Source organism: Podarcis bocagei, assembly GCF_964188305.1.
Source record: "Podarcis bocagei genome assembly, chromosome: 4".
NCBI lineage: Eukaryota > Metazoa > Chordata > Lepidosauria > Squamata > Lacertidae > Podarcis > Podarcis bocagei.
This window is the reverse complement of record NC_138128.1, coordinates 92,663,690-92,677,333: the sequence shown is the minus strand read 5'-3', so window position 1 is coordinate 92,677,333 and position 13,644 is coordinate 92,663,690. Positions and strand designations below refer to the sequence as shown.

The 13,644-nt window shown below is 45.9% G+C and overlaps 1 protein-coding gene across 1 annotated transcript in view; it reads right to left on the bottom strand.

Annotated features, from left to right (window-relative positions):
* DRGX (dorsal root ganglia homeobox) overlaps positions 1 to 13,644 on the bottom strand; it is a 45,401-nt gene that overhangs the window by 22,797 nt on the left and 8,960 nt on the right. The window contains exons 5-6 of the mRNA XM_081191902.1: positions 5,444 to 5,616; positions 1,516 to 1,628 (exon numbers count right to left, since the gene is read on the bottom strand). Of these exons, the coding sequence (XP_081048028.1) occupies positions 1,516 to 1,628; positions 5,444 to 5,616 (286 nt within the window). The remainder of the gene's footprint in view (positions 1 to 1,515; positions 1,629 to 5,443; positions 5,617 to 13,644) is intronic.

The following is a 13,644-nucleotide window of genomic DNA, read 5'->3' as shown; positions in this document are numbered from 1 at the left end:
GACTCGCCTTTGCTCAGCGCTTCCCAGCGGAGAGGTGTTGGTGGTTTTCCTTGCTGCATCCCCTTTGCCGGGTTGCTGCGCTGTGGGAACCAACGCTTGAGGCTTCATTTGGCTACTGGCTGGGCTTTCTGCCTTTGGCTCAGAGGGGCTCAGAAGTCGTACATCCCTGTGCTCTGAAAATCCCTTATTTTGGCTGCTGATCCCTTATTTCTGAGGCTGCTGGTCCCTTATTTTCAAATCTGTAAGTTGACAGCTATGGGTTTTGGGCTGCCAAATTTCAGCAGACACCCCCTGCACCCAGTGCAGCCAAGCAGGTTGCACAACCCTAACATTGCCTCTGACAATATAACCCATTATCTGGGACGGGTCTTCAAAGAAATGGTCAGAGAATACCGTAGGTCTGGATTCCACGCAGAGGGTTGGACAAGGTGACCTTTGATACCCTCCCAACTATATGCCACAAGATGATCAAAGAGCTGCCTTTTTAAATTCATGGAAACAATCCAGTTCGCACAAGCAAGTGAACCAAGGCTCCTCTCTGCCAACAACTGGCTTTTTATGGATGAACTACTGCAGCTTTGTGAATGAACCAGGGTTCAAATCTGAGTTCAGGGCTGGCCCGAGACTTTCTGCAGCTGCAGGCAAAATGCCCCAGCGCCACCCAACACAGATCCGGGCCCAGGCCACAATGTTGCACCTGCCCTGCCACTGCCACTGAAGATGCACCAGTGCTTACCAGTACAACATGGCTACAGCGGCAAGAGCACTGTGTCAGTGGAGCCCTGGCAGGACCGACAGCGGCGCAAAACCAGGAGTGGGGAGGAGGGTCAGGTGTGCCTCCAGAGGCAAACAGCTTCCCCTCGCCTCGAAGATGGGCCACCCCTGCCTGAGTTCAGCACTGGGTATCCTGGGATATCCCATTGCCTGTTCTGTCACTTATTCTGCAAAATATGAATGGTGGTGAATGAAACCACAGAGCCAATCTAATGGGAAACAAGTCACAGTGTGACTCAGCAGCACATGTCAGAGAGCAGCAGCCAAAGACGGTCATTTCCCATTTTCTTTAAGATACATCTAGGAAGAAGAAGCTTTTCCGTCAGACTCACTCATGAGGCAAAAAGCAATACGTACATCCACCTTACTGGAGAACATTCATGGGCTTATCGGTTGGCTTTGCAGACCAGACTACTACAAAAAAACCCCAGCCCAATCACGTTTAGACATTTGGTTAACTGCATGTAATGCGACACGAACCTTTGCATGTTTACTCAGAAGTAAGTCCCATTGTTTCCAGTGAAGTTTCTTCCTGGATAAGCGTATACAGGAGTGCAACCCAAATCTAATTAATCAGAGCGTTTGCCCATAAAGTCAGAACAGAAAAGCAAAAAAAGGCAGCGGCCAAAAGTGCCAATTCTGCAACTGAGCCACAACTGGGTTGTTATTATCATCGCCATCTCAAACACAAAGCACACCTGTCTGCCGCGGAATCTGGGATTTCAAAAAAGAGACCATTACCTTTGAGGGACGCAACTTGCGACAAAGCCTGGGCGTAGGTGGCCGTGTTGAGGAGAGTCCCTGGAAGACACGAGGGGAAAAAGGGCCCAGAGGGACCGACCGCTCTGCTGAGGCTGCAAGGAATGGGAGGAGAGTGGGGGGAAATAGGTTTTAAAAGAAGTTGAAACCCATTGAAACTCAATTAAAATTGTGTTAACTGCAGAGCTCCAGAACCAGCTGCCTGACCTGTCACCATGTTAACCAGGACAATCGATTGTGTTTGGTGACACTCAATCTGGAATTTAACCAAGCAACTCATATACGTACAACTTCAGCATCAATTGCATCAATTCACTCGTACTCACTCTATCTTGGTATGTCTGGTGTTACAAGAAGACCCTTCTCTCTCAAGGCCACCCACCATCCCAGTCATTTTGCCTCTCTCTGCGCTGGCTACCAAACATGCCTCCAAGTGGTCATTATTTTGCGAGTTGCTAAGTGCATTATGGGACGCGGGTGGTGCTGTGGGTTAAACCACAGAGCCTAGGACTTGCTAATCAGAAGGTCGGCGGTTCGAATCCCCGCGATGGGGTGAGCTCCCATTGCTTGGTCCCTGCTCCTGCCAACCTAGCAGTTTGAAAGCATGCCAGTGCAAGTAGATAAATAAGCACCGCTGCGGCGGGAAGGCAAACGGCATTTCCATGCGCTCTGGCACTCTTCATGGCCCTCCATGCGCCAGTAGCGGTTTAGTCATGCTGGCCATGTGACCCGGAAAGCTGTCTGTGGAAAAACACCGGCTCCCTCGGCCTGAAAGTGAGAAGAGTGCCACAACCCCATAGTTGCCTTTGACTGGACTTAACCATCATGGGGTCTTTTACCTTTACCTATAACTGGCACACAAGTCAAAAGAGGTGGTTCAGCTCTCCCAGCCACTGTGGCCCCTTGGGCATCCAATCACAATGATGGATGGAGCAGCAGAAAAGCCACCGCTGATATATTCATGTGCCCATTGCCTTTAAGACCAAGTCAGTGTGTGCAATGTGTACTTTGCACTCAAGTACTGAATCCAAGTGCAAGAAAATGCCCTTGCTTTCTATGTGAACTCCAAAGAGAAGCACCAATATGCTGAAGTAGAATCAATTGGAAAATCTGGTTCTGTTTGTGCAGTATTCCTGCACTGCAGGCAGTTGGACGAAATGACCCTCATGGTCTCTTCCAACTTCTACATTCTATTATTCAATATGGGCTTAATTGTGACTATGGTTTTTTTCTGCTCTATTTTTTTTTAATGCTACGTTTATTCACTTTCATAAGCGAATAAAAAGGAATAGCTTTATTTTTACAAAGCTGATTTCAAGTTCACCATAGCACAACTCTATGCAAGTCTACTCAGAAGTAAGTCCCATTTAATTCATTGGGTGGCATTCAACTAAGTTTTACAGCAGACTCATTGAAATTAGTGGCTCTAGCCTGGTCGTGCTCATTAATTTCAGTGGGTCTACTCTGAGCAAGACTTGGGGCTCATCCAGACACATGCTTGTCCCATACCTAGAAAACGTGAGTCTGAGAGGTTTTGCTTTAACCCTCCCACTGTCTCCAAGAAAACTGGCAATTTAGTGATAAATCAGAATAAACGTCAACCTGGAGAAAACCTGGTTGGTGTTTGCTCTGGTTCAGCAGTACAGATTGGGTTTCCCTGGGGGAAAGAGGCAAGGGTGATCCCTTAGTTGAATATCCATTGAGATTTTCTCCAGGTAAGTGGGCACAGGACTGCAGCCACACCCTAACTCTAAGCCTGATATATAAAGGTAAAGGTAAAGGGACTCCTGACCATTAGGTCCAGTCGTGGCCGACTCTGGGGTTGCGGCGCTCATCTCGCTTTATTGGCCGAGGGAGCCGGCGTACAGCTTCCGGGTCATGTGGCCAGCATGACTAAGCCGCTTCTGGCGAACCAGAGCAGCGCACGGAAATGCCGTTTACCTTCCCGCCGGAGCGGTACCTATTTATCTACTTGCACGTTGAGGTGCTTTCAAACTGCTAGGTTGGCAGGAGCAGGGACTGAGCTCACCCCGTCGTGAGGATTCAAACCGCTGACCTTCTGATCAGTAAGTCCTAGGCTCTGTGGTTTAACCCACAGCGCCACCCGCGTCCCTTAAGCCTGATATATAAGTGTGTGTTAATCCTATAAAAATAATTGACCCAAACCTAAAATAAAAATAAAAATGTGTGATTGCATCTCAGCACATTCAACTAAAAATAGCTGTCCTTTGACCACCTGGGTAACAGATCTTTCACTCTGTGTGTGTTAAATGAGCATATCTAGCCAAAATAAAAAACAACGACCCAGTATCATCAGCTGTGGGTGCCGTGAGCCAAGTCTCTGGTCTTATGCTGGACTCTGCAGCCTCACTGCAACTTCTCGCATTCGTGGCCTCTGGGCCCCACTGCGCACAACGGTTACCGCCGCTGCGTCGTGTATGGGGGCATGGCCACACCTACCCATATCTGCCAATTAAGATCACAATTCGTACAATGGGTGAAGTGTGCTCAGCCAACAAAACGAAAAGCCACATTAAATATGTTATTCTTGACTCTTCAGGCACAAGGAGCAGCTATCACTAAACCTCTGCTATCTTCCCCCATGCATGCCAGACCCTTTGCCTGGGTTCTGCCCCTGGCTACAGCTCTGCTTCCATCTCTGTTTCTGTCTCCATGCAAGTTCGCCAGCTACTGTATTTCATCCACCCGTCGCTACCACACACACACACACCCCTTTCCCCCCTTCTTTTACTGCAATTGTGTGCTCCCAAGAATAGGCTCGAAGCACCTCAGACAGCGGTGTCTTGCCATCCTCACTAATGTGGGATATGAAACACGAGAGCAGTCAAGTACAACATTCCTAGAGTGAACATGTTTACACATGGGGAGGAATGTTTGTCCAGCCAGCAAGTAAACTTCCTGTTTCCCTTCTGGGCTGGGACAGACTTCCTCTGCATGTGACTAGAGGTGGGTGTGGCCTCACCTGTGCAGGTAACGACAAAAGCACAGGGCAGGGCAGCCATCTCTCTCTGTTTCTCCACATGCATCGAAGAAACAACATCTACTAAGCCAAAGATGCCCTCTTGGCTTCCAGCCAAGAGAGGGCAAAGGGACTGTCTTTTTATGAGATAGATTCCAAGTGTATGTTACTTCATTAAGCTAAGTCTGCCTTCTGGGATCTGATTGTGAACAGAATGTGAGTAAACTCTTTTTATACTTTTGTAAAAGACTGTGTCGTCTCTTATATTTTATGAGGGGGAAAGGGGGGAAATACCAGAACAGTTATTATAGAGGCTTTAGCGAGCCTGAGCAAACGCAGCCGCTGCAAATTTAAAAGAAGGGAATGTTACTCTGCTGAAATTGTGCAACTTGTTAACACAAGCTGGATAAGGATATAATCAGACAAAATATCCTCTCCTGCATCCCTGAACATACCCACAACTAAGGCTACTCATTTCTTCAGTATGGCTTTAGTGCCAGCTGAGACCTTACCTCTGCGCTATCCTGTGCCCTGTCAGGCTCTGTGCTGACAGCTCAACATGATGCCAACCAGGGGTGCCAACTTGAATAAAATATTGGGGGGGGGGGAGGTAAGCCGCTTCACACACATAATCACATGATGTGGCAGACGCACACCATTTGAATGGCAGTGCCCATCAACTTGGGAGAGGCCCTCAAATATTTTATTGGGGAGAAGGGACCTCAGCCCCAAGAATTGGCTGCTATGATCCTAACCCAACCACATTACCAAAAAAAGGGTGTGTTCAATGTATCTCCATGTTCAGGATTGAGACGGTGGCCTGCAAGTCTCTTCCCCCCCCTCCGCCCACCCAAATGAAAAATGAGAATCAAAAAATGCTTTCAAACTTCCACCCAGCACTAAACGTATATCAAATCGAGGCAAGCTTACCTCTGCTGAATCTCCAGGCTCTCCTTCTTATTCCTGGTTTGGTCAACTGGAGAGGGAGAGTTTAAATTCCTTCCTGGGGGTGTCACCTCAGCCATCGTCTCCTTAGGTCCTTCTTGGTCTGAAGCGCCTCTCTCTGTTTTCCTCCATTTTGCCCTTCTGTTCTGGAACCAGACCTGAATCGGGAAGGAGGGAACCAATCGGCAGCTTTGCTTGGGCACCAAACTATTGTCATTTGTGTGAATTTCCTTTCCTCTTCTGCTTTGACTGTAAGAGAGCATCAGCTTCTGCCTATTAAAACCAGGCTGCATCAGGGAGCTACAACAGGAATATCTGCATCTCTCTGAGGCCCTTATTCAATGAAACACTATAATATATAATTTTTGTAGGGCCTAAGCACCTGATTTAAACACAGGGGGGAAATATGGGAAGGACGATTATCAAAAGGAAGGTTTTTCCCCACATGTGAGGGTTTAATGCACCTTTGAGGTTAACTTGCCTTCGAAATATGATAGCCATCTTTAAATATCTCAAGCGCTGTCACGTGGAAGAGGGAACAAGCTTGTTTTCTCCTGCTCTGGAAGGTAGGATTCGAACCAATGGCTTTATGTTACACAAAAGGAGATTGCGACTCTACATCAGGAAGAATTTTCTGATGGGAAGAGCTGTTTGACAGTGGAACGCACTCCCTCGGGAGATTGTGGACTCTCCTTCCTTGGAGGTTTTTAAGCAGAGGTTGGATGGCCATCTGTCATGGATGCTTTAGCCAAGATGTAGCTTGGGAATGGCTCTCCCAGTGCGCTGACACCAAGCTGATCTCCCACTGAAGGAATGGGTTTCCCAAACCCAAAACTGACTGTGCAGGCAGTTTGAAATAGGCGCCAAAATCCCTATTTTTCCTTAGCTAAAATCCATTAACTTGAGCTCTGAGTCAATGTATAAACAAAAACCCGGCTGTATAGACAAGTGCTCAGAGCCCTCTCCTTTATCAGTTTGTGACGGCAAGGATGGCCTTGACTGTACCAGTAGAACAGGGAAGACACGTCTGTGCCTTATCTTATATCCTGACCACAAAGACGCACAGACCTAGTCTGGGAACAGCGCCAGAGGGTGTTCTTGGAGATGCTCCAAGATACGAGTAGGAATGGGAAGATCCTTATATGGTCAGAAGTACAGGAAGGAATACCCTTTTATGATTAAGAGTGCCGGAGCAGGAACATCTGTGATGTCAACCTGCGTGTACAAGCTGACGTGGCTGGATTCCTGGGGAAGGGGGAGAGGGTGCCTGGAGGATATATATACTACATGAAATTTCTCATTTCTTTGGACTTGCTGTGGACTGACCACGCAAGTGCCTTTCTACTGTTCCGGAGAGCAGAAATAAAGAACTCTTTCTCTGAACCAACCCTTGGTGTCATTTGACTCCCTTCCTCCTGTCTGGGAGCAACGCAGACCCAATCGGTGAACTCCAATAAGGCTACACCACTGCCTCCCCTACCCCTCCCAGTAAGAAGCAACACCAGTGATGGGTCAAGCCAGTGCTGCCACTCCTCCACACCAACCACAATGGACCTTTTCCTTCACCTGTGTCTCAGGAGTTGGAAACAGAAGACTGAGTACAGAAGATAACTCAAATGTATACTATAAAGGAAAAGGTACGTGTACGGAATAACGGCGGCCAGAATTTTAGTAGCAAGAAATTGGAAAAACACAACAATACCCAACACAGAAGATTGGCAAATCCTAATATATGCAGCTAGCGAAAGCCACAGGAAGCATAAGAGGCCAACCAAAACAAAAAGTCTATAAGGATTGGAGAATCTTTAAAGAATATTTAGAAAACTATGGAATAAAAGGAAGCATCTTGGCAGAATTAGACTGATCCCTGTATTGTATAAATATAAGTTTGTAGGGAGGTAAAATGAAATTATGTAAGAAATATGTAACTGTGCGGTATAAAGTAATGGATAGATAAAGTACAGTGAGATTAATTGGATGTCAGTTTTAAATTTCTTCTCTATAAGTTCTATAATTGTGTTCAATATCAGGAGCATATATGATTATGATTATATTTACCGTATATTCTTATATCTTATATTGTGGTGGTTTGTTTTATTCTTCTGTTATTTGTTTGTTAGATTGTATGTTTGTTTACTTGTATGTACGTCTGTTTTTTCATAAATGTATTTATTTTAAATTAATAAAGATTTTTTTTAAAAAAGGAAAAGGTATATGATGTTGCCCTCCAGATTCTGCTGGACTCCAACTCCCATCAGCCCCAGCTGGCATGACTAATGGCCAATGGTGGTGGGAGTTGTAGTTCAACGGCATCTGGAGGGCAACACTGTTGCTATCGCATGGGCTCGATCAGGATTTCCCAAACTTGAATCGCCAGCCCTTTCCGGGACTACAACTCCCATCATCCCTAGCTAGCAGGACCAAGCTAGCATGGATGATGGGGACTGTAGTCCCAAAACAGCAAGAGACGCAAGTTTGGGAAACCCTGGGCTAGAAGAACCAATTGTTTGACATGGTAGAAAGCAGGTTCATGTGCTCTGAGGGACCAGAAGCCATCCAGTCCGTTCCTAATGCTGAGACAGCAGGGTAATCTATTCATTGCCTCTCTATACAGCTTTCCCCCAAACAAACTGAATTGCAGGAAGAACAAGCCTGCTTATTTCTGTTCTTCATAATCTAAGTTTGGTCAGGCTGCCAAATGAATGACCATCATAAAATCACTTTCAATGGGCCCAAACTAGATTTTATTATTATTTATTATTAATTAAATTTAGATACAGTGGTGCCTCGCAAGACAAAAAGAATCCGTTCCACGAGTCTCTTCGTCTTGCGGTTTTTTCGTCTTGCAAAGCAAGCCCATTAGCGGATTAGCGCTATTAGCGGCTTAGCGGGCTTAGCGGGCTTAGCGGATCAGCTGTTAAGCGGCTTAGTGGATCAGCTGTTAAGCGGCTTAGCGGATCAGCTGTTAAGCGGCTTAGCGGCTTAGGATCAGCTGATAAGCGGCTTAGCGGCTTGGGGAAAAGGGGGGAGGGGAAAAAACCCCGCAGGAACTCGCAATACATTTTCGTCTTGCGAAGCAAGCCCATAGGAAATTCGTTTTGCGAAGCAAGCCCATAGGGAAATTCGTCTTGCGAAGCACCTCCAAAACAGAAAACCCTTTCGTCTAGCAGGTTTTCCGTCTTGCGAGGCATTCGTCTTGCGGGGCACCACTGTACTGCCCTATACTCACAGGTCTTGGGGTAGGGGGCGATTACAACATAAAATCACAATATAAAACCACAAAACACTTAATAAAAACAAAAGCAACCCAATAACCCACCATCAGCACATTTTAAAGGGGCGTCGGATGTCATTCGGCCAAAGGCCTGGTTAAAGAGGAACTGAAATCAACCTGTGCCCCTTTTGTTGAGTAAGTATCGGCTATGGGGAAGCCTGAGGTGCCTCCACATTATGCAGAACACGCTGGATTCAATCCCTGGTATCTTCAGTGTGAAACCCTAGAGCATGGGTAGGCAAACTAAAGCCCAGGGGCCGGATCCAGCCCAATCACCTTCTAAATCCAGCCCGCGGACGGTCAGGGAATCAGCGTGTTTTTACATGAGTAGAATGTGTCCTTTTATTTAAAATGCACCACTGGGTTATTTGTGGGGCATAGAAATTCGTTCATTTCCCCCCCCCATAAAATATATATATAGTCCAGCCCCACCCCCCAAGGTCTGAGGGACAATGGACTGGCCCCCTGCTGAAAAAGTTTGCTGACCCCTGCCCTAGAGAGCCACTCAGAGCCAGCCAGTAGAGACAGTTCAGAACTAGGTGGACCACTGGTTTGACTTGGTATAAGGTGAGATCCTAACAACAGTAGGATAAAGAGCTTTGCTCATGCCCTGCTTGGAGCTCCCCAGGGAAATCTGGCTGGCCACTGCCAGACAAAATAGAATCATAGAATTCTAGAGTTGGAAGGGACCGTGTGGTTTATCTAGTCTAATGCAATGCAGGAAGAAGCAGCTGTCTCATATGGGGATCAAACCTGCAACCTTGACCTGATCAGACAGGCCTTCAGTCTGATCCAGCAAGGATCTACCGTATTTTTTGCTCTATAAGACTCACTTTTTCCCTCCTAAAAAGTAAGGGGAAATATGTGTGCATCTTATGGAGCGAATGCAGGCTGCGCAGCTGTTCCAGAAGTCAGAACAGCAAGAGGAATTGCTGGTTTCACTGCGCAGCGATCCCTCTTGCTGGTCTGGCTTCTGAGATTCAGAATATTTTTTTCTTGTTTTCCTCCTCCAAAAACTAGGTGCGTCTTGTGGTCTGGTGCGTCTTATAAAGCGAAAAATACGGTACTTATCATATTGGGAAGTTTAACTATCTCTACCACTGCTGCTCCCTGCCATGATTCCAAGAATAAAAAAAACCTCTCTGAAGCTGCTATTTGCATATTAAGCCAATGCAATGCAAGCTGCCCTTAAAATGCAAACAGCAGATTCGGAGAAGAGCTTTTGGTTAGAAAAGTTAAAAGAAAAAATTAAACACACACACACCAGTCCCAAGCCTGCTGTATCATCCCTCTGGGTACGATTTCACTTTAAAAAAGATGTGTTTATGTTAATAGCATGCACACAATTAACATCTTATCTAGCTTGGTCCTGAGACTAGCTGATACAGCTTATGGAAAGTTTCTTCTCACTTTTAACAACAATCTACATATTGTCAGTTTTGCCCCATGGCTTCCACACAGAACAACAATGGCCTTGGTAGTTCATTCTGAAAACCTCACGCACCCAGAATTAAGCATATTCAGTCCCACTAATTATCAGTGGGATTAAGTAGCCAAAACCCAAGTGCTTCAGTTTAATTGGGCTGTGACAAGGGAAGCCACAATCCGGTTATGCCACAGGACTTGGATTTAGCCCGACTAGAGGCAAATGGGAATGTAACTGGGCTGCCCATTATTTTAAACTGAAAATAGGCTGGCTTAACCAGGTTGTGGATGTTATTATGCGTATAGAAAATCAGGCTTTCCCAGCTATGGCTAAGGAAATGCACAATTTAAAAGATGATTACAATGTGCGGCGCATTGTTATCGTTCCATTTTTATTTAGCCTGCTTTTAATTGCGTGTATCAGCAAAGGCTGAATAATGATTTTATCTGCATTCTAAATTTAGGAGACTTAAATGCAAAGCCAATTGCAGACACTTCCTTGTGTCTTAATTGAATGAAGGTCACAGCTATAACAACATTTAATTGAGCTATTTTTCATTATCATATTTTAATGACTTTGCAATGACAGTTTGCCGGCTTCTGAAGAAAGGGCCTGATGAAGTCGTTTATTTCCCTATTTAGTTTTTGTTTGACAACATCATCTTCGATTAAGACGTGGCTTTCCAGCACATTAATCATATTTGAATGAGCAAGGGGGAGAAATGTAAACATGGTTCCCTTCCCGTTTCCCCAGCAGGTCCCCAGCATGAAAGAAAACCCAGCATCTATTGTCTGCTTGCATAATGGCTCACAACAAGGCTAAGCACTCTAATTGTCACCACCCCTATCTCGCCCTTGCACCTTTCAGGGAGAAGTTATGATCTTCCACTTCTGAATGCCCAATAATTGTCCCATTTATCTCAATTTGCAGTGCAGTCTTTAGGCACCAATTGCTAAAATGGTGGGAGGGAAAACCCCAAGCTATCACCTCCAATGTACTCACAAAAAGGAGATTTGAATGTCCAAATAATAATAATCAGTTTAATTTCCCTGCACATGACCAATGATTCATGTTCAGATTTAATAATCAGGGTTGCATAATCTGATTATGGAAGAAATAATTTGTTTACAATCCCCAATTTACTGCAGTGAATTCCATTATCTCTCCTTAGCCATTGGGTTTTAAGAGATACTAACATGACCCTGGGGAAGAAAAGGCATGCTATTATATTTCCTACAATTAGATCTTTGCATAGTCTTAACCCCGAGCACCTACATAAAAAGAAGACAGAAACAGCAGGATGGAAAAACCCCATAAATAACACGTCTGAGCTGAGCGAAAGGCTGGCTATTGCAAAGCAAGTTCTGTGTGTGTGTGTGTGTGTGTGTGTGTGTGTGTGTGTGTGTGTGTGTGCAGATATTCAGCATAACGCTTATACTGCTGGCGCCTCTGTTCACACAAACCCTTAACATGCTGTGTTCTCACAAGTAGTGATGGTGCAGCTTCTATTGGAGGAGAGCTGCACCCCTTTTTCTGGGTAGCCGTCATCCACCACAAAGCACCACTAGAAAGCAGGATGAGTCTTGAGTTACTTCTCTTGAGCGCTGAAATGTGATTTGCAGATCAAAATGAAGTCTGGTGGCTTTTTAACGTGCTGAAATTTTGAAGCTTCTAAGTTGCCGGAGCAGAACCCTAATGACCCCCGTCTTTTCTGCCAGCTCCAGGGCTAGGGAGGGAGGAGGGAAAAGCAGCGGCTGTGGAATCTCCATCAAAAAGCTATCGCCATAAAAGCCACCACCAGGTATCCTTCATCAATCTTTGAGAAGACAGCTTCCGGCAGACGTCACTCCCCAAGCAAGAGAACGACTTGGCCTGGGAATCCCAGAAGCCAACCCTATGGGACTTGCACAGTTTGTGTGTGCGTGTGCAGGATTGCACCTTCGTTTATCGCCTTGGTATGAGAAAACCTTTTGCAAGAAGCAAGTCCTAACGCTGATAATAATGGAAAATGCCTCCACATACACAATAGGATGGGCTTCTGGGAAGGAATCGAGGCTGCCTGTTGATATGAATGGAACTTATTTGCTGACATTTATTTGGTCAGAAACTGGGAGGAAGGGTATGTTGCAGGAAGCGTCCTTATTTTCCAGGGACAGTCCCGGATTTACAGAAGCCGTCCCGATTTCTGATCTGATCCCAGAACGCGCCGCTTTCCCTTAGGACGTCCCTATTTTCATCGGAGAAATATTGGAGGGTATGGAGTTATGCGACCCCCGAGCCAAGGAAATAAGTAACTATACAACCTTTAGAAGACACATGGGTTGTGGGTGGCGCTGTGGGTTAAACCACAGAGCCTAGGACTTGCCGATCAGAAGGTTGGCGGTTTGAATCCCCGTGATGGAGTGAGCTCCCGTTGCTCGGTCCCTGCTCCTGCCAACCTAGCAGTTCGAAAGCACGTCAAAGTGCAAGTAGAATAGGTACTGCTCTGGCGGGAAGGTAAACGGCGTTTCTGTGAGCCGCTCTGGTTTGCCAGAAGTGGCTTAGTCATGCTGGCCACATGACCCGGAAGCTGTACGCCGGCTCCCTCAGCCAGCAAAGCGAGATGAGCGCAGCAACCCCAGAGTCGGTCACAACTGGACCTAATGGTCAGGGGTCCCTTTACCTTAAAGGCAACCCTGTATAAGGACATTTTTTAATGTTTAATGCTTATGTTTTTATATATGTTGGAAGCCACCCAGAGTGGCTGGGGCAACCCAGACAGATGGGCAGGGAAGTATTATTATTATTATTATTATTATTATTATTATTATTATTATTGAATAGGACATCCCTATTTTCATCAGAGAAATGTGGGATGGTACGGCAACGTGAAGCAGCAGTCTCCAAAATACAGTTAGAAATGGTTTAATATAAACTGCATTAGGCTATTAATAACATTTAAAGTCTTCCCACAGTGTGTGTTTGCGTACATTGTACAGGACACTAAAAACTAAGAGAAGAGGAAGAAACGTCCAAAAGGCAGGCAGGCAGTTCGCAAGTTACTGAACGCCCTTTGTTCCAGAGCAGCCCAGAGGCAGCAAAGTGACTCCTAAGCACATCAGTGGGGCTTGCCCTGTGGTCAGAGGAAGCCCATTTCCTCCGACAGCAGCTTTGGAAAGGAGGAGAGAGCCAGCTGGAAAGAGTCACATCCGTCCTGTGCGCCCCACCCTCTTCCCCACCCGCCTCTTCTTCCTCCTCCTCGTCCTCCTCCTCCATCCCCCCACCCGCACCCCCCTCCTCCAATGCAAGGAAATGGATGTGCATCGATGTAATTTAGTACCTTAGAGACACGGACAAATTAGTGTAGAACATTATCACTGGTTAATTATGAATGACCGATTAATCAACCTAATCTAATATTCCACATTATGTTGATGTTATTAAAGTGCATCATGAAAATGACAGATCGGCTTCATTTGCTTGCTTTGGCCAAATGTGCAAATAGGC